This window comes from Macaca nemestrina, chromosome 12 (assembly GCF_043159975.1).
Source record: "Macaca nemestrina isolate mMacNem1 chromosome 12, mMacNem.hap1, whole genome shotgun sequence".
Classification (NCBI taxonomy): Eukaryota; Metazoa; Chordata; class Mammalia; order Primates; family Cercopithecidae; genus Macaca; species Macaca nemestrina.
Window position 1 is genome coordinate 602,160 of NC_092136.1, and position 16,850 is coordinate 619,009.

The 16,850-nt window shown below is 57.7% G+C and overlaps 2 protein-coding genes across 3 annotated transcripts in view; one reads left to right on the top strand and one right to left on the bottom strand.

Annotated features, from left to right (window-relative positions):
• Nucleotides 1-5,425, bottom strand: part of LOC105494141 (DEAF1 transcription factor) — a 53,642-nt gene extending 48,217 nt beyond the window's left edge. The window contains exons 1-2 of one of the 2 annotated variants that reach the window (XM_071074008.1): nt 4,962-5,425; nt 1,242-1,339 (exon numbers count right to left, since the gene is read on the bottom strand). In XM_071074008.1, the coding sequence (XP_070930109.1) occupies nt 1,242-1,339; nt 4,962-5,250 (387 nt within the window). In that variant the 5' untranslated portion in view covers nt 5,251-5,425. Of the gene's footprint in view, nt 1-1,241; nt 1,340-4,400; nt 4,420-4,961 lie in introns of those variants that run through there. The other variant, XM_071074009.1, reaches the window with a different exon arrangement.
• Nucleotides 5,426-5,501: 76 nt separating this feature from the next.
• LOC105494140 (transmembrane protein 80) lies at nt 5,502-16,745 on the top strand. Its single transcript, XM_011762289.3, is given in 8 exon segments — nt 5,502-5,968; nt 5,970-6,042; nt 9,669-9,688; nt 10,932-11,025; nt 11,415-11,507; nt 13,673-13,874; nt 15,158-15,212; nt 15,215-16,745. Coding segments are annotated over 8 exon segments (885 nt in total). The 5' UTR covers nt 5,502-5,812; the 3' UTR covers nt 15,407-16,745.
• Nucleotides 16,746-16,850: the final 105 nt, after the last annotated feature.

Here is a 16,850-nt window from a genome sequence, read left to right on the forward strand (position 1 = left end):
GGTGAACCCAGGAGGTGGAGGTTGCAGTGAGTTGAGATCACTCCACTGCACTCCAGTCTGGGCAACAGAGCAAGACTCTGTCAAAAAAGAAGGAAGGAAGGAAGGGAGGGAGGGAAGGAAGTTTCCAAGTTTCTTATGTTTTTACTGAAGTCCTTCACAAGTTTTCTGTTTGCTGCCATTCTAACAATAACTCTGCTTTCTGGCCGGGTGTGGTGGCTCACACCAGCACTTTGGGAGGCCAAGGCGGGCAGATCACCTGAGGTCAGGAGTTTGAGGCCAGCCTGGACAACATGGTGACCTGTCTTTACTAAAATTACAAAACTTAGCCTGGCATGGTGGTACATACCTGTAATCTCAGCTCCTCAGGAGGCTGAGGCACAAGAATGGCTTGAACCCAGGAGGCAGAGGTTGCAAGGAGCCTAGATCGCACTACTGCACTCCAGGCTAGGTGACAGAGCAAGACTCCATCTCAAAAACAAAACACACAAACAACCACTCTGCTTTCAGGTATATGAGGATGATGTCCCAGGTGCGTGACCAAGGCTAAAAAGACAACAAGTAACAGGTGCCAGTGGTCCCAGGGAAAACCCCTTTCTGGAGACTGGACCCACCCCGGCATCTGCCACTTGGAAACAAGGTTGCCTGCCCTGGTTGACCCGATGTCCCCAGGTCGCCGAAGGCCCCACATATAAAATATAAAACAAGCTGATACAACATGATCACGAAAGGGCTCTGAAGGTGGCACAGACACTATCTGACACACAACTGGCTTTCAGCAGTTTCCTAAGCAGACGGCAGTCAGGCGTGCAGAATGAAGGAGGGTGGGAGACTGCGCCATAAACGCTATGAGAACAGGATATGGGGGAGGGAAACGCCCTGCTTCCTTCAGCTGGCCCTGCAGCTACAGGAGTAAGGAGCACAGGTAGCGCCGGGCCTCGGGCAGAGGCTGAACTGTGGGCGGACAGCAGCCTGGGCTGGGTCAGGAGCTGGGAGTCCCCGCCCGATGCAGGCCACCAGCCCATCCGATGAAGTGTGACTCTTCACCCGGCCTTGTGAGGCAGCTTCTGCCTCAGCTCTACGTTCTCCCACCCCAGCACAGCCTGAAGGCTTCTGAGAGCAGAGCCAGCCAGTGCCTCCCTCCCCAGCTCACAGAGCAGACGCGCACGACGGGCTGAACCCCGGGAGAGCCTCTGGGAAGCCCAAGGCCCCCAGCGTGGCACCACTCGCACAGAACAGCTTACCAGAACGTGTCCTGAGATGGACGCCGCGTTGGCCACAGACGTGGTGAAGACATTGTCTGCAGCAGCCCCCACGTTGGCCACTGTCACTGTGGTCACCTCTGCAACAGAAGGAGCCTCATTTAAGAAGCAACGAAAGCCAGAACGGACAAAGCGAACAGCCTCACTCAGGCGCTTCAAACAAAGCGACTCCCCCTGGGGTATGCGCACTTGTAACCCGGGAAGACCTTAACACTTGCATGAACGGGCGCTCGACTACCATTTCTATTCCACAGTCTAAGTCATTTGGCTCTTCCAGGAAAGAGAAAGGAAATCTATTCTTCCCCAGTAAAGCCTTTTATGTGCAGTAAAAAAATGCACACAACAAACCCACCCATCCCCATGCCCCAGCCAGCCCCAGCTCCACCAAATCACCACTGGGACTCTATCTCCTTCTGTGGCGTGGCTGTGTCCTGCCAGTCAGGTGTGTCCTGCGCCTACAATGAGCTCTCGGCCTCCCCACAGGTGAGGACACCTCCTGGACCCACTCTTGCAGCTCCATTCCTGCCTCTCCTCCACCACAGGGGTCAGGCCACCACCGTCAGGTGACCTCAGCCCCATGCTTACCGCCATTGCCCTTGGTCTCTGACCCCTTCCTCCTAAAAAGTACATCTAACCTGCCTGTGCCCCTTGGTGCCACCCCACCGCACCCCCTACAACATGGAACTCGGCCCCCTGGCATGCAGACAGGCCCTCTGGCAGCGTCTGCACACAGGGCAGGTACCACAGAGGTCAGCTACACCCCACCTCCTGCCCTTGTCATCCCAGACAGGTCCTGCAGCTCCAGCCTTTGCGTGTTGCAGTGTTTCTAGAGAAACACTTTCTGCTGCCAACACCCCCACACCCTCCTCTCTGCCTCTGCGAAGTCTTCCTGTGATGCTCCCAGGCCAAGCAAGTGGCTCGTCTGTCACCGAGTTCTAGAATGTTCTGTGCCCAGGGCAATGTCTGGCACACAGCAGATACTTAAAAGATACCGGTTGGCCGGGCGCGGTGGCTCAAGTCTGTAATCCCAGCACTTTGGGAGGCCGAGGCGGGCGGATCACGAGGTCAGGAGATCGAGACCATCCTGGCTAACACGGTGAAACCCCGTCTCTACTAAAAAATACAAAAACTAGCCGGGCGAGGTGGCGGCGCCTGTAGTCCCAGCTACTCCGGAGGCTGAGGTAGGAGAATGGCGTAAACCCAGGAGACGGAGCTTGCAGTGAGCTGAGATCCGGCCACTGCACTCCAGCCTAGGCGACAGAGCGAGACTCCGTCTCAAAAAAAAAAAAAAAAAAAAAGATACCGGTTGAGGCCGGGCGTGGTAGCTCACGCCTGTAATCCCAACACTTTGGGAGGCTGAGGCGGGCGGATCATGAGGTTAGGAGATCGAGACCATCCTGGCTAACATGGTGAAACCCCGTCTCTACTAAAAATACAAAAAATTAGCTGGGCGTGGTGGCGGGCGCCTGTAGTCCCAGCTACTTGGGAGGCTGAGGCAGGAGAATGGCGTGAACCCGGAAGGCGGAGCTTGCAGTAAGCTGAGATCGCACCACTGCACTCCAGCCTGGGCGACAAAGTGAGACTCCATCTCAAGGAAAAAAAAAAAAAAAAAGATACTAGTTGAATGTGTCCTGACCATACCATCCATACCATTAACCCAGCACTCACCCAAACTGCCCTTAAAAATGCCTGTTTGCAGCCAGGCGCAGTGGCTCACGCCTGTAATCCCAGTACTTTGGGAAGCAGAGGCGGGCGGATCAACTGAGGTCGGGAGTTCGAGACCAGTCTGACCAACATAGAGAAACCCCCATCTCTACTAAAATTACAAAATTAGCTGGGCATGGTGGCGCATGCCTGTAATCCCAGCTACTCGGGAGGCTGAGGCAGGAGAATCGCTTGAGTCCGGGAGGAGGAGGCTGCAGTGAGCCAAGATCGCGCCACTGCGCTCTAGCTTGGGCAACAAGAACGAAACTCCGTGTCAAAAAAAAAAAAAAAAAGCCTCTTTGCTGTCTGTCTCCACCACCAGATCACACCAGGTGCAGGGCTCACTCATCCTCGCCTCTCAGCACCACAATCCCCAGCAGGCGGTGTGGGGCCACAGTGAGAGCTGAACGCCAGGCCCACGGCAGCCCTGGGAGCATCCGCCCAAAGCCGCCTCAGGCGGCAGCGTGTCCTGCTGAGTTCCTTAAACCTGGAAACCACTTGACTTCAGCTTTTACCACATCAAAACACAACTACCATATTTTTCAGAAAAAAACATACGTCAACGTATTTCTCTGACATCATGATGGACAGCATCATTTTTCTTTTATGCATTCAGAAAAATACGTGCAAAAATGACAAAAACCTGAAGTCAACATCATGGCTCCAAATCCCAACGTCAAACCAGAGTTTAGCCACGAAAGCCAACCTGAGAGTCACAAAGCTTTCCCTCCCTTTTTCTTCTTAACCAACCAAACAAGCAGCAGTGACCCCCTTGCCTTTGAGGGCCATTCAGTGGACTAAGGGAAGCCCAGACACTGCTGGGACAGCCCCCGGGCCAAAGCAGCACCCAGAGCACATGCAACGCCCTGACATACCCGGCACACCAGGACTGGGGTCCAGTTCCTAAACGCACAAAGCTCCTTAGGGGAAAAGTGCCTCACAACGCAACAAGGGGCTCCTCCAAGGGTCTGAACACTGAGCTGCGAGTCCCTGGGGGACACTCGGGAGCTCCAATGGGGAAGAGCGCAGTGCGTTGGGAAGCTGGTGGGCGGGGAAGTCTATGCCCCACTGACACAAGGGCGGGACACAGGAGGTGCTGGATGGCAACAGCCCTGTAGGGCATCTGTGAGTTCTGCCCCGGGCTCCCAGTGTTTTGGAGCCTGAGAAGGAGGCTGCTCTGTGTGGCAAGAAACTATGAGCAGCTTACAGAAAAATATGGGCTGGCAAGCCACGGCGGCCTCCCCACAGGGAGCCCGACAAGGAGGCAGAAGGAGCAGGTCCTTAGGGAAAAAGGCAAGAGGAAGAGGGAGGACTGGGAGAGGAGCCTGCACAGGTAACTCCGCGGGTCCCCTGGGCCACCACACAGCCATGCTGACCTCTGGCATAATGGCCTCCAGCAGGCTGCCCACCCCTGGCTCCTCAGTACTCAGGTCATACCTGAACTGGCCCTCAGGACGTGGGGGTTCCTGGTGACCACAGGTGCCCATCCACCCCCGGGCTTCTCCAGGACAGGTGGGTGGGGGGAGCCAGGATAGATGAAGGCAGGGCAGGGGCAGGGCTGCACAGGGGGACCAGTAGGAGGCAGGGCTGCCACAAAGAAAAGGGGAGGTGAGGGCAGGTGTGTGCAGGGCAGGGCAGGTGAGGCTGGGTGGGTCACCAGAGGCAGGTGTGTGGGTCAGGTGTGTGGGTCAGGTAGGGCAGGCTGATCACGTGGGGCAGGTGTGAGGGGCGGGTGGGGCAGGTGTCTGTGGCAGGTGGGGCAGGCTGGTCACCTGCAGCAGGTATGTGGGGCAGGTGGGATGGGCTGGTGGGGCAGTGTGGTCATGTGGGGCAGGTGTGAGAGGTAGTTGTGCAGGGCGGGTGGGGCGGGCTGGTCACGTGGAGCAGGTGTGAGGGGCAGGTGTGGCGGGCTGGTCACGTGGGGCAGTTGTGCGGGGCAGGTGTGCGGGGTAGGCGCGCGGGAACCGGACGAGGCGAGAGGCCGGCGGGCGCACTTGCCTGCGAAGGCTGCGGCAGCGGCGGTCTCGTCGGGGCCGGGCAGGGCCTCGGCACCCATGTCCATGTGCCCGGGCTCCGCCGCCATCACCGCCACTGCCGTGACCCGCGGAGTCTCCCGCTCCGCCTCCGAGTCTGCGTCCTCCTCCGAGTCCTCGTCCCTGCTCAGCACCGGCTCCTCCGCCTCGCCTCCCGCCGCGGCCGCGGCCGCCGCCGCCACAGCGGCCGCGGCCGCCACCGCCGCCGCCTCAGCCAGGCCCAGCTGCTTTGCCGCCGAGTCCGAGTCCTCCATCCGGACTCCGCCGAGCCTTCCCGAAGGCGCCGTCCGGGGCCGCCCGAAGCGCCGGTCGCGGAGCCCGAAGCGGGGCCCGAAGAGGACGCCCGAGCTGGGCCGAGGCCGCCCGAAGCCGCCGCCCGAACAGGGACCGAAAAGGCAGCCAGCCGCCGAGCAGAGCCGAGCCGAGTCTGCCCGTGGAGCGGAACCGAGGCGAACCGAGGCTGCCCGAATAAGAGCCGAATCTGCACGAAGCCGCCGAGCCGAGACCGAGTCCTGAACCGAGGAGGGTCGAAGCTCCCCGAAGTAGGAAGCCGAGTCAGTCCGAATAGGTCCGAGTCCGCACGAGGGCTTCCGAGAGACTGAGCCCCGGTTCTCCTCACTGCCTAACAGGCTGAGACGGCTGTTGTCCCCGGCCGACAGGGCTGGACGGCTCTAGGCAGATTTTCGCCCGCGCCTGGCGCAATTCTGCCTCTCAGAGACAGAGCTTAGTGCCGCGGGTTTCGCCCGTTCCCGCTGCCGGCGGGAGCCGAGTCAGCCCGAGGCCGAGCCGAGACGAGCCGAATGTCCCCGAGCCCGAATGCTCCCGAACCTCGGTTCTCCGCCTCCTCCCTTCCGAAAGTGCCCGAGCGGTGCCGGACGGACTACGGCCGTGGCTCGGACGTCCGCTCCCGAAACGCGGCGCGGTCGGGCCCCTTCGTCAGGAGACGCGAAAATGGCCGAAGGAGCGCGAGCGGCGCTGGCCGAGAGGCTGCCGGGATCGCGACGGACCGGCGGGCGGGGCGGGTAAGATGGCGGCCGCGCGGCGAGGTGAGCTCGGGCGGGTGGGGGCTTCCGGGCTAGCAGCGGCGGGCGCGGCGTTTCCCTGTGGTGACAATCTGGTTTCCGTTTTCGGTGCGCTCACGGGGCTGTGCCAGCGTCTCTACGTGAGCGAGACAGCTCCGTCACCCCATTGAGAAGCGCGGCCTGGCCTGGGTGGCGGGCGTCCTGCGCCCCGAGGAGCTCCCCCGCGCGCGGGCGCCTGGGCCCGGGCAGGGTGGATGCGGAGCGGCTTTGGAGCGGCTCTCGGGGACCCGGTCCCCGACAGCTCTTGTCCCGCGCGTGGCTTTTGTGAAGACACGTGGGCGGGATGGGCGCGGGGTTTCGGTAGCCTTGGAACCTTCGCCAAAGAAACCGCGGGTGCCCGTGCCTCAGGCGTCCTGCGTGAGAGACTCGCCTCCGAGAGGAGGAAGGGACAGACCAAAGCAGTAAATCGGCCGTGCTGCAGAGGGGCCGCCTTCTGCTGTCTGTGGGTGCAGCCAGAGCGCTCAAACGCGGGCGCTGAAGTGCCACACCTTCGAGCGCGTTCTCTGGAAATCAGGTGCTTTGTTTTAACGGAATAACGAATGGCTATTCCATAGGCAGGGCAGCCTCTAGTAATCAGGTTTGTTTGTGTATTTTCATTAGGTTAAAAATTAAGTTTAGGTTGGGCGCAGTGGCTCACGCCTGTAAGCCTGGCACTTTGGGAAGCCGAGGCTGCAGGATCATTTGAGACCAGCCTGGGCAACATAGCAAGACACCCTCTCTACAGAAAAATTGTAAACATCAGCCGGTCGTGGTGGCGCACCCCTGTGGACCAAGCTACTCTGGAGGCTGAGGCTGGCTGATCACTTGAACCCAGGAGGTCGAGACTACAGTGAGTCGTGATGGCGCCACTGCACCCCAGCCTGGGCGACAGAGCGAGACCCCCCTCTACAAAAAAAAAAAAATTAAAAATTAGCCCGGGGAGCCTGTGGTCCCAGCTACGTGGGAGACTGAAGCTGGTGCATCACTTGAGCTCAAGAGGTTGAGACTGCAGTGAGCCATGATCACACCACTGCACTCCAGCCTGGGCAACAGTGCGAAACCCCCTTCTACAAAAAAAAAATTAAAAATTACCCCGGGGAAGGCCGGGCGCAGTGGCTCACGCCTGTAATCCCAGCACTTCGGGAGGCCAAGGAGGGCAGATCACCTGAGGTCGAGGGTTCGAGACCAGCCTGACCAACATGGAGAAACCCCGTCTCTACTAAAAATGCAAAATTACCCTGGTGTGATGGTGCATGCCTGTAATCCCAGCTACATGAGAGTCTGAGGCAGGAGAAATCACTCGAACCTGTGGGGGCAGAGGTTGTGGTGGGACAAAATCGCATCATTGTACTCCAGCCTGGGCAATGAGCGAAAATCTGTCTCAAAAAAAAAAAAAAAAAAATTTCCCCAGGGAGCCTGTGGTCACAGCTGCGTGGGAGGCTGAGGCTGCAATGAGCTGTGATCACGCCACTGCACTCCAGCCTGGGCAATAGAGCAAAACCCTGTCTCTAAAAAAATTAAGTGTATACCAGAACAAGATCTCTTAACACACCTTGTCCGTTACATCAGGGAAAACATTTGTTCTCTTTTACTTCCATGTTTAACTTCGCCTGACACAGCTATTCATAGCCACATTGTGATTACAGTAAGTCACTGACCAAAAATGTCCTGAAAGCCAGGGCGACGTTCAGTCAGAATGAGCTCCTGCAGGTCTAGAATCGTTAGAACAGCCGCCCTATAACAGCTGGTTATAGCCGCCCTTCATATTAATTATTTAAATGTTACATCACTTAAGACTTTTATACAGTTTTCCCCCAAACGCCACAACTTCAATCTGTAGCAATGAGCAACTAGCAGACATATTGGAAGTGTTTAAGAAGCCAACCTCTAAGAAAAGGAACAGAAGGGACAAAAACCCCAATTAATGCGAAATCATCACAGATAATGACAGGTATTTAGGTAGCCTGGTTTAGCTAGGGCCTGGAAAAGAACAGATCGGGTTTAAAGAGTGGTCTGCCGGTAACACGATGCGACGTGGTTTGCCGTGCACTTGGCTTCCTGCTTCCAGCCTGTGGCGCCTCTTCCAGGAGCCCTGTTCTGAGTCTCTGATGCCGATGTCCTGTATTTACCGGCTCAAGACTCTTGCCCATGTGAGATTCCACAAACTCTGGCACAGAAGGCCCCAGATCTGCTCAAGAAGCTGTGGGATCAGCCACAAAATCTCACTAACGCCAGGTTTCTGTCCTGCCCTCCCTGGCGTTGAAGTGGAAATGGAACAGAGAGGCTGTGTTCAGGTTGTTGTCCTGCCTGCCGCCCAGCGGTGCAGCTTGAGCCTCCTTTTATGAAAGGTTTCCACCCAATTCTAGATCTATATTGATGTATTTACACATGTAGAGACGTGCACATATCACATGTGCAACTAGCGTGAGCCCTTTTCAGACAATTAGTCCGACCCAGGTCACCGTGGATCCAGGATGAGTCAGGGGAGTCTTCAGATGCAAAACCTCAGAATCGAAAATGCGGAAAGAGGCTCCACTCACTCCTCCAGCTTCCTGTCATCTCTCAGGTGGGGGTGGGAGAAGGCCCAAGAGGTTGCATGATAAAAAGATTGGACTGCTGCATTGCTAGTTTTGAAAATTCTTATTTTTGTACAAAAAAATTAGCCGGGCGCGGTGGTGGGCGCCTGTAGTCCCAGCTACTCAGGAGGCTGAGGCAGGAGAATGGCGGGAACCCGGGAGGCGGAGCTTGCAGTGAGCCAAGATCGCGCCACTGCACTCCAGCCTGGGCAACAGCGTGAGACTCCGTCTCAAAAAAAAAAGAAAATTCTTATTTTTGGAGGGATGTTTGGGGATAAAATTCCAAAGGAATTTTTTTTTTTTTTTTTTGAGACGGAGTCTCGCTCTGTCGCCCAGGCTGGAGTGCAGTGGCCGGATCTCAGCTCACTGCAAGCTCCGCCTCCCGGGTTCACGCCATTCTCCTGCCTCAGCCTCCCGAGTAGCTGGGACTACAGGCGCCCGCCACCACGCCCGGCTAGTTTTTTTTTGTATTTTTAGTAGAGACGGGGTTTCACCATGTTAGCCAGGATGGTCTCGATCTCCTGACCTCATGATCCGCCCACCTCGGCCTCCCAAAGTGCTGGGATTACAGGCGTGAGCCACCGCGCCCGGCCGAAAAGGTTTTCGTTAGTCATATATGTGTGGCAAATACAGAGACGCCACAGACAACGAGGAGAGCTGCTGTTTGGGTAGGCTCAGGGTGCTGCTTTCCCTGAGGGCCAGGTGGGTCTGGCCCAGGGTGAAGTGGAAGATTCACTTCCCACCATGGTTCCTCCCATACTCGCTGCCTCCAGCCTCAGGTTCTGAAAGGCAGAGGCTCCTAGCCTCGTTGAAGGATGGCTAGAGAGGCACGGGAGATACCTAGGGGCAGGCGCATGGTATATGTTTACTGCTTTCTACAAATATGAGATCAAAAGAGAATAAAGCAGGGGTGGTTCCTATCAGTGTGGAGCGAGCCCCAGGAAAGCCTCCTGGTGGCTCTCGGGACTTGCTCACAGCCCCAGGAAAGCCTCCTGGTGGCTGTCGGGACTTGCTCACAGCCCCTTTCTCTTTCAGGGAGAGGCTCCTCCACAGTGGTATCCTACTGCGTGCCCCTCCAGGACAGCACCCAGAGGCCCGAATTGCTGCCACGCAGAGAGCACTCGGCCTCACCCCACGTTTTCCTTAAGTTCTGTCTAGTAATTCCACTTTGGAGAGGGGGGTGTTGCTTGACAGATTTAGAGAGTTGATGTAACTTCCTTGGATCAGTTGTGTTGGCTCCATCCCCTGCCTGCTCAGCCCTGTACAAAGTGGCTAAGCACACCAGACTGCCTGGCTCCGAAGAGGATGGCCACCTGCCTCTGTCTCGGCCAGTAGTGGCAGGAAGATGGAAATCCCTCACTTTGAATGTCCCTAGATTCATTTTATTTTATTTTTGTTTGTTTATTTTATTTTAAGGACGGAGCCTTGCTCTCACCCTGGCTGGAGTGTGGCAATCACAGCTCACTGCAGCCTCGGCCTCCTGAAGCTCTGGCATCACAGGCGTGAGTCACTGTGCCTGGCCCCATAGACTCATACTGGCATAAACAAATAGGAAATGTACACAGCTCAGGAAATGGCTAGTAGATACTTAAGTCCCCCCAAACAGAAATATATTTCCTCTGAAGAGCGCAGTGGCTCATGCCTGTAATCCCAACACTTTGGAAGGCTGAAGTGGGCAGATCACTTGAGGCCAGGAGTTTGAGACCAGCCTGGCCAACGTGGTGAAATCCTGTCCCTACTAAAAATACAAAAAATTAGCTGGGTGTGGTGGTGCACGCCTGTAATCCCAGCTACTCAGGAGGCTGAGGCAGAAGAATCACTTGAACCCAGGAGGCGGAGGTTGCAGTGGGCCAAGATTGTGCTGCTGCACTCCAGTCTGGGCAACAGAGCAAGACTCTTATCTCAAAAAAAAAAAAAAAAGAAAATGACAAAGTTATTTTTTCTCTGTAACTCATAACTGGGGCCAGAGTCAGGGTGACATCACTGGGAGTGCCAGTGTGTGGAGGCATCCCCTGACCAGTCCACAGTCACTGAGGGCAGAAGCTGCGGTGCACAGACTGCATTGTTCTGGCGTGGACGGTGGGGGGGTCCCACAAAGGCCTTGCCAGCTCATGGGACCCCAGTGGCAGCCAGCATAGTGGTAGAAGCCTCAGACGGGCAGTGAGCCGTTGCCAGGACCCCATGGTCCCGTGGTGTCTGTGGCCACCAAACAGATGACAGAACCAGCCTCTCTTGTTCAGCCACCTAGGAGGCTGCTCCCAGGTCCGTTGAGCTTGAGGATTCTTAACCACTCACCAGCTCTCTTCAGTTCCCCTTCAAATGCTGTTTTATCTCAGTGGAACGTACTACGCCCTGTATTTCCTCGCCACGCTCCTGATGATCACGTATAAAAGTAAGTCAGGCTGGGCGCGGCAGCTCACGCCTGGAATCCCAACACTTTGGGAGGCCGAGGCGGGCAGATCACTTGAGGTCGGGAGTTCGAAACAAACCTGGCCAACATGGGGAAACCCCATCTCTACTAAAAACACAAAAAGTAGCCGGGCTTGGTGGTGGGCGCCTGTAGTCCCAGCTACTCAGTAGGCTGAGGTGAGAGGATTGCTTGAACCCACGAGGCGGAGGTTGCAGTGAGCTGAGATTGCGCCATTGCACTCCATCCTGGGTGACAGAGCAAGACCCTGTCTCAAAAAAAAAAAAAAAAGAAGGAAAAGGAAAAGGCAAGCTGAGGCGGCTCCTGCTGCTGCGCCAGGTAACTTGTGTTCCGTCTGCACCTCTGCTCTCCAGGTCAGGTGTTCAGCTGTCCTCACCACTACCTGGTCCTCGATCTTGCTCTGCTGTTTCTGATGGGGATTCTGGAAGCATTGCGGTTATACCTGGGTGAGTGCATGTTAACACCGTGAAGAACCTGTCCTAAGAGTTGCTCTCTGTTACCACAACCTTTCAATAGTAATTATTTTACAGTATGGTTCTCGGAGACGTTTTTTATCCAAACTGCTTACCCAGTTGCTTTGCAGGCTCACCTTACAGTGTCATTAAGTATTAATCGAGAAGTTTTGTCCCAGAGACAAACAACGCTGGGGGCATCGTTGGGAGAGTCTGTGTTTGGAAGTGTGTCTTGTAGAAGTCACTGGGTAATGGCACTGAGATCAGAAGCCCAGCCCACCACCACATCCGGAGCTCTGGAATATTCACCAGCACCCCCTTCCCCTTGGCCTCGGCTGTCTGAGGAGAGAGCCCTGGAGAGTTCTGCCAGGTCCCAAAAGGCAGCAGAGTCTAGAGGGGTGGGAGCCCCCAGCGTCCCGAGTCCAGCTCTAGGGATCCCCAAGTCTGCAACCCCTTCAAGTGACCTACTTTTTTTGAGAGGTCTCACTCAGTTGCCCAGGCTGGAGTGCAGTGGTGCAATCACAGCTCACTTCATCCTTGACCTCCTGGGCTCGAGCAATCCCCCTGCCTCAGCCCTCCCCCTCTTCCCAAGTAGCTGGGACTATAGGCGCCCGCCACCACGCCTGGCTAATTTTTTTTTTGAGTTGGAGTCTCACTCTGTCACCCAGGCTAGAGTGCGGTGACGCGAACTCGGCTCACTGCAAGCTCCACCTCCCAGGTTCACAGAAGTCTCCTGCCTCAGCCTCCCGAGTAGCTGGGACTACAGGCGCCCGCCACCACGCCCGGCTAATTTTTTGTATGTTTAGTAGAGACAGGGTTTCACCATGTTAGCCAGGATGGTGTCGATCTCCTGACCTCGTGGTCTGCCCGCCTCAGCCTCCCAAAGTGCTGGGATTATACAGGTGTGAGCCACCATGCCCGGCTGGAAACAAGGTTTCACTGTGTTGCCCTGGCTGGTCTTGAACTCCTGGGCTCAAGCAGTCTGCCCACGTTGGCCTTCCAAAGTACCTCACTCCCCTTTTTTTAACCACACAGTTTGTTCAAGGATATATTCTTGTACAAGATTCAAGGGGTGCAGAAGTAAAACATGGAAATTTGCCCTCCCCAGAGCTCACTTCTGTGGCCAGTGGGGTACAGGCTTCCAGCCCTCTGCGTGCTCATGGTCATAACACGTGCACCTAAACACATGTGTTTGTGAAACATTGCCCTGCCGTGGGGAACGCAGTGGGCACTTCCAGGGCACTTTGCGCCTGCCAGGCTGGAATCTTGGACCCCTCTTGTTGACACACAGATATACCCCGATGCTCGATGTCCAGTGAGGAACCGAGGCTGCAGAGAAGGGTGGCCCCCACCGTTCCTCTTGTTACCAGGCCTCAGACACACTAGGAGGATGGAGGCGAGTTCTGTCAGTTGCCCATTCCACTGAGGGGTGCCCGGCCGTCAGTGTCGTCTGCACTTACAGATGGTCCTGGAGCCTCTACAGCTTGCCCCCCAGAGTGGGTACTGCTGGGAGGGTGCGAGCGCCACTGCTGCACGGAGGCCCGGTTCTTGGCCGGATCTTCAGGGGCTTGGGCCTGCCCCAAGGTGGTGGGGACAGGGTGTGGTCTGGCCCTGCTGGGGGCTGCTAGGCCAACCGGGACCCTCCCCAAGCGTGCCGCACACTGCAGGGTCTCCAGGCACCTGGGCTCAGCTAGTGCCTGACTCATTTGTTTGCTAAATACGCAGTTTTGTTTTTAATACGTATCCATGAAATTTTCCAGAACTGGCCTTGGACCAGAGAAAAATATTTTGGGAATTTTTCAAAAAAATCCCTTCAGTTCCACTTGGAATTAGGAAAAGGTGGCAGATGCAGTTGAATCATTTTAGAAACCAAATTCACCCTCGCCCACACAGCCGACCCAGAAGACCCAGAGACAGATCACACTGGTTTTGCAGGGGCACTTGCCCCAGGAGGGGCTCACGCCCGTGCTGCACACGCTCTCTGGCTCTCCTGAGTTCTGGGTGGCCATGGGGGCTGTTTCCCTGGAATTCCCCAGGCCCCCCAGGAACGTAGGGCAAGGATCTGCTCTGGTCCCAGCAGCCTGCCAGGTACCTGCGGGCAGTGGGCTCTGGGGATCACCCTGCGCCACCTTCACTCCCCCTTTTGCTCTGTTCTCCAGGTACCAGGGGCAACCTGACAGAGGCTGAGAGGCCGCTGGCCGCCAGCCTGGCCCTCACGGCCGGCACCGCTCTCCTCTCTGCCTACTTCCTGCTTTGGCAGACCCTGGTGTTGTGGGCAGACTGGGCCCTCAGTGCCACACTCCTGGCCCTTCACGGCCTGGAGGCCGTCCTGCAGGTGGTTGCCATTGCAGCCTTCACCAGGTAGCTGCGGGCACCCAGAACACCCCACACTGGGGCCCTCCTCCTGGGCCCGACCAGTCCCCCAGCTGTCACTCCCATTCCTGGACAGGAAGGGCACTTTTCCTAGCGACTGGCCATAGATGGTTTCGGACGGCTCCATCTGTCCTGGCAGGGGTGGGAGCAGGAGCCAGAGCAGAACAAACTGCTGGAGGCCCTGGTGTTGGGAACAGCTGCAGGGAGGGTAGGGACCACACAGAACTGCCTTCAAGGTGAGTCCCGGGAGCGCACACTCAGCCCTGTCAGTGGGGTCTGGCTGCAGCAGCCAGGCCTCCATGGACCCCCATGGGCCCCCAGGGCTGAGAGGGAGGACAGAGCCCTTCAGAACAGAGGCCTCGTCTCACCGCCTCCCCCATCACCCCCTAGTTCCCTGATGGTGCTCTGAGAGCCCAGTTTACTCCGTGGCCAGGCCCCACCTGTGTTTCCAAGTCCGGCTGGAGAAGCAGGATGGGGTAGGCCTTGTGCTTTGAGTGCCCCCAGCTCTGCCTCACAGGCAGGCAGGCCCCGGGGGCAAGAGTGCACTCTGGGTTCCTAAAGCAATAAATGCAAACAAGCCAACAGCTCTGGTGCTTGAGAATTTCCATCTCAGCCACACTCCTCCCTTTAGGGGCTTCGGAGGAGAGGTCAGGGCTGAGGCTGGGGATGGAACTGCAGGAGAGAGAGCAGCTGCGGGGCCCACATTCTGAGCCTCCGTCCATTCCAGTTTTAGCAACTTTTGCCTTTTGCACTGAGTGCTAAACAAATTCTAGCTCTGTGATTTTTTTCGCATTCCCAGATTTACTGTAAGTTCTCCTTAAAAAGTATCTAAGCTGTTATAGTAGCTTTCCCTTCATTTGGTTCTATTGTGTGTTCTCTATGTTTGGAATAATCACATCCTAATACCTAGATATTTTCTCTTCACTGCATTTTGTAAATAAAAGAGATGTGTATGTCTCCTTGAATTCTCCTAATTATGGCCACCTCCCCCACCCCATTGCCAGTTCTCCCACCCTTCAAGAGAGCACACCCTGCTTGCCAGCTGGTCAATTCCTGGCTGGCCTCGCCCTCGGGCCCTGGCTGCTGGGCGCCTTCCGTTCGGTGGACTCCTGAGGGCAGGAGGCTGCGGGGCTGTCCTGGGCCTCCACTGGGGCTCCCTCAGCTGGGGTGGCTATGGCACCCGGACAGACTTTCCTGCCTGTCTTCGTGGAAGCGATAGGAGCACCCGGTTGTCCTGGGCGGACTTGCTTTGACCTGCCTATCGCCCCCAGAGGCCACGGTGAGGACCTGCAGGCTGACCTGCAGGACAGCCCTCAGGACCCGCTTCCCACCCCTGCGCCCTTGCAGCAGAACCACACACGCCAGCGCCTGAGCGCCTTGGGCCCCCTCCCTCACCAGCGCCTGCACTGGCAGAGGACTGGCTGGGCATGCCTGCCATCTGAAGGACTCAGCCCATGAACCATGCAGACCAGGGAAGGGCCTCCTCCCCAAGGCTAGAGACCTGTTGCCTTCATGGTTAATGGATCCTGACACCTCCAGTCTCAGTGGGCACACAGGCAGTGGTCACCTGCTCCACAGGGAACGCATGGCTCCAGGTGGTCCGGAGTGGATGGGGCCTGAGAGACCAGCCTGTACCGTCTCCTGAGGGCAGGCTCTGCACTCACAATCGTGTTGACAGGCACCCATTCAGGAGTGGAGAGGGATGCCCCCACCTCGCCTGTGCCCTCCAGCGCCTGTTTCCCACTTGGCCACTCCCAGCTCTGCCTCCAGGGAGGGTGAGGGCAAGGGTGCACCGTGGGTTTGGCGTGTGTGACCCCTGAGCTCTGGGTCAGGGCAAGCTCATGCATGGAGCAGGATCTTGGCATGCAAACTGCAGGATCAAACTGCAAAGGCCGTAAACCAGGAAGCCAGGCCTTGCCCGGGCTCAGGGGCAGGCACTGGGCCCGAAGGAGGAGGGCCACTTCCTGCCACCCCTCTGCCGAGCTCACCTGTGGCACCTCCCCAGGAAGTGCTCTGGCCAGAGCAGGGTAAACACGCTAGCCCTGCCCCTCTGGGACCGGGGACCGGGGACCCAGACTCTTGGCCACACTCATTCCCACCCCCTCATTGCCACCCCTACCCAGGATGGCAGCCGGAGCCTTGGGTCCCTGCATGCGCCTGGGGTGCCTTGTGCCCCTTCACTTCCTCCTTGTCCAGTTTACTGCTGTGGCAGCCGGTGCTACCCACTGTGTCCACTGCACCCTGGCCTGTTCTGAGCGGTCAGAGCAGCTGGGCAGAAGGGCCATCCTGGGAGCCAGGTAGATGAGAACAGAACCAGACAGTCCCCCTGTGGTGGGCAGAGGGTGGGGCCTGGCCACGGGGCAGTGCAAGAAGAGGCATCCTGAGAGGGCCTTGGGTGTCCCCACCGCCCCCGACACCCAATCTCTCAGTGCCCAGGCTGGGCAGAAAAGGGGCCTTGGAGGAGCCCCTGCACTGTAAGGAAGGGAGGCCCCATCCCACTCCGGGAGCTCAGGGCCCCAAGCCTGGGTCTGTGGCATGGTTGGGTCCTGCCTGACACCCACCCGCTCACCGAAGCCTCTACCCCAGCTTCCCCAGACCTGGGGCGGGCCCGCTAAGGAAAGCGACTCTGCCCCACGCCTGGCGCATCTGAGGGGCGCACCTGGCTCGGCCAAGGCTCTGACCTCCCTAGGGCTGGAGCCCTCCCAGCATCACGCCAGCGCTGCCCCCGAAGTCCCATTGGCAGCGTCCCCCCGTGCCCCCCGGCCTGCTGGGGCGCAGCTAGGCCCTGTCCAAAGAAGAGCTCGAGGCCTCGTCCTGCTCATCCCGCGGAGGCGGCCCTGCGCCCCGCCTCTCCCCAGCGCCCCAGCTCCAGGTGGGTGTTGGGGAGGGCGGAGAGGGCTGGGGCTAGAGCCCAGGCGGGGCGGGGGCGGGGGCGGGGCGGAGCTGGGTCCGAGACCGGCAGGG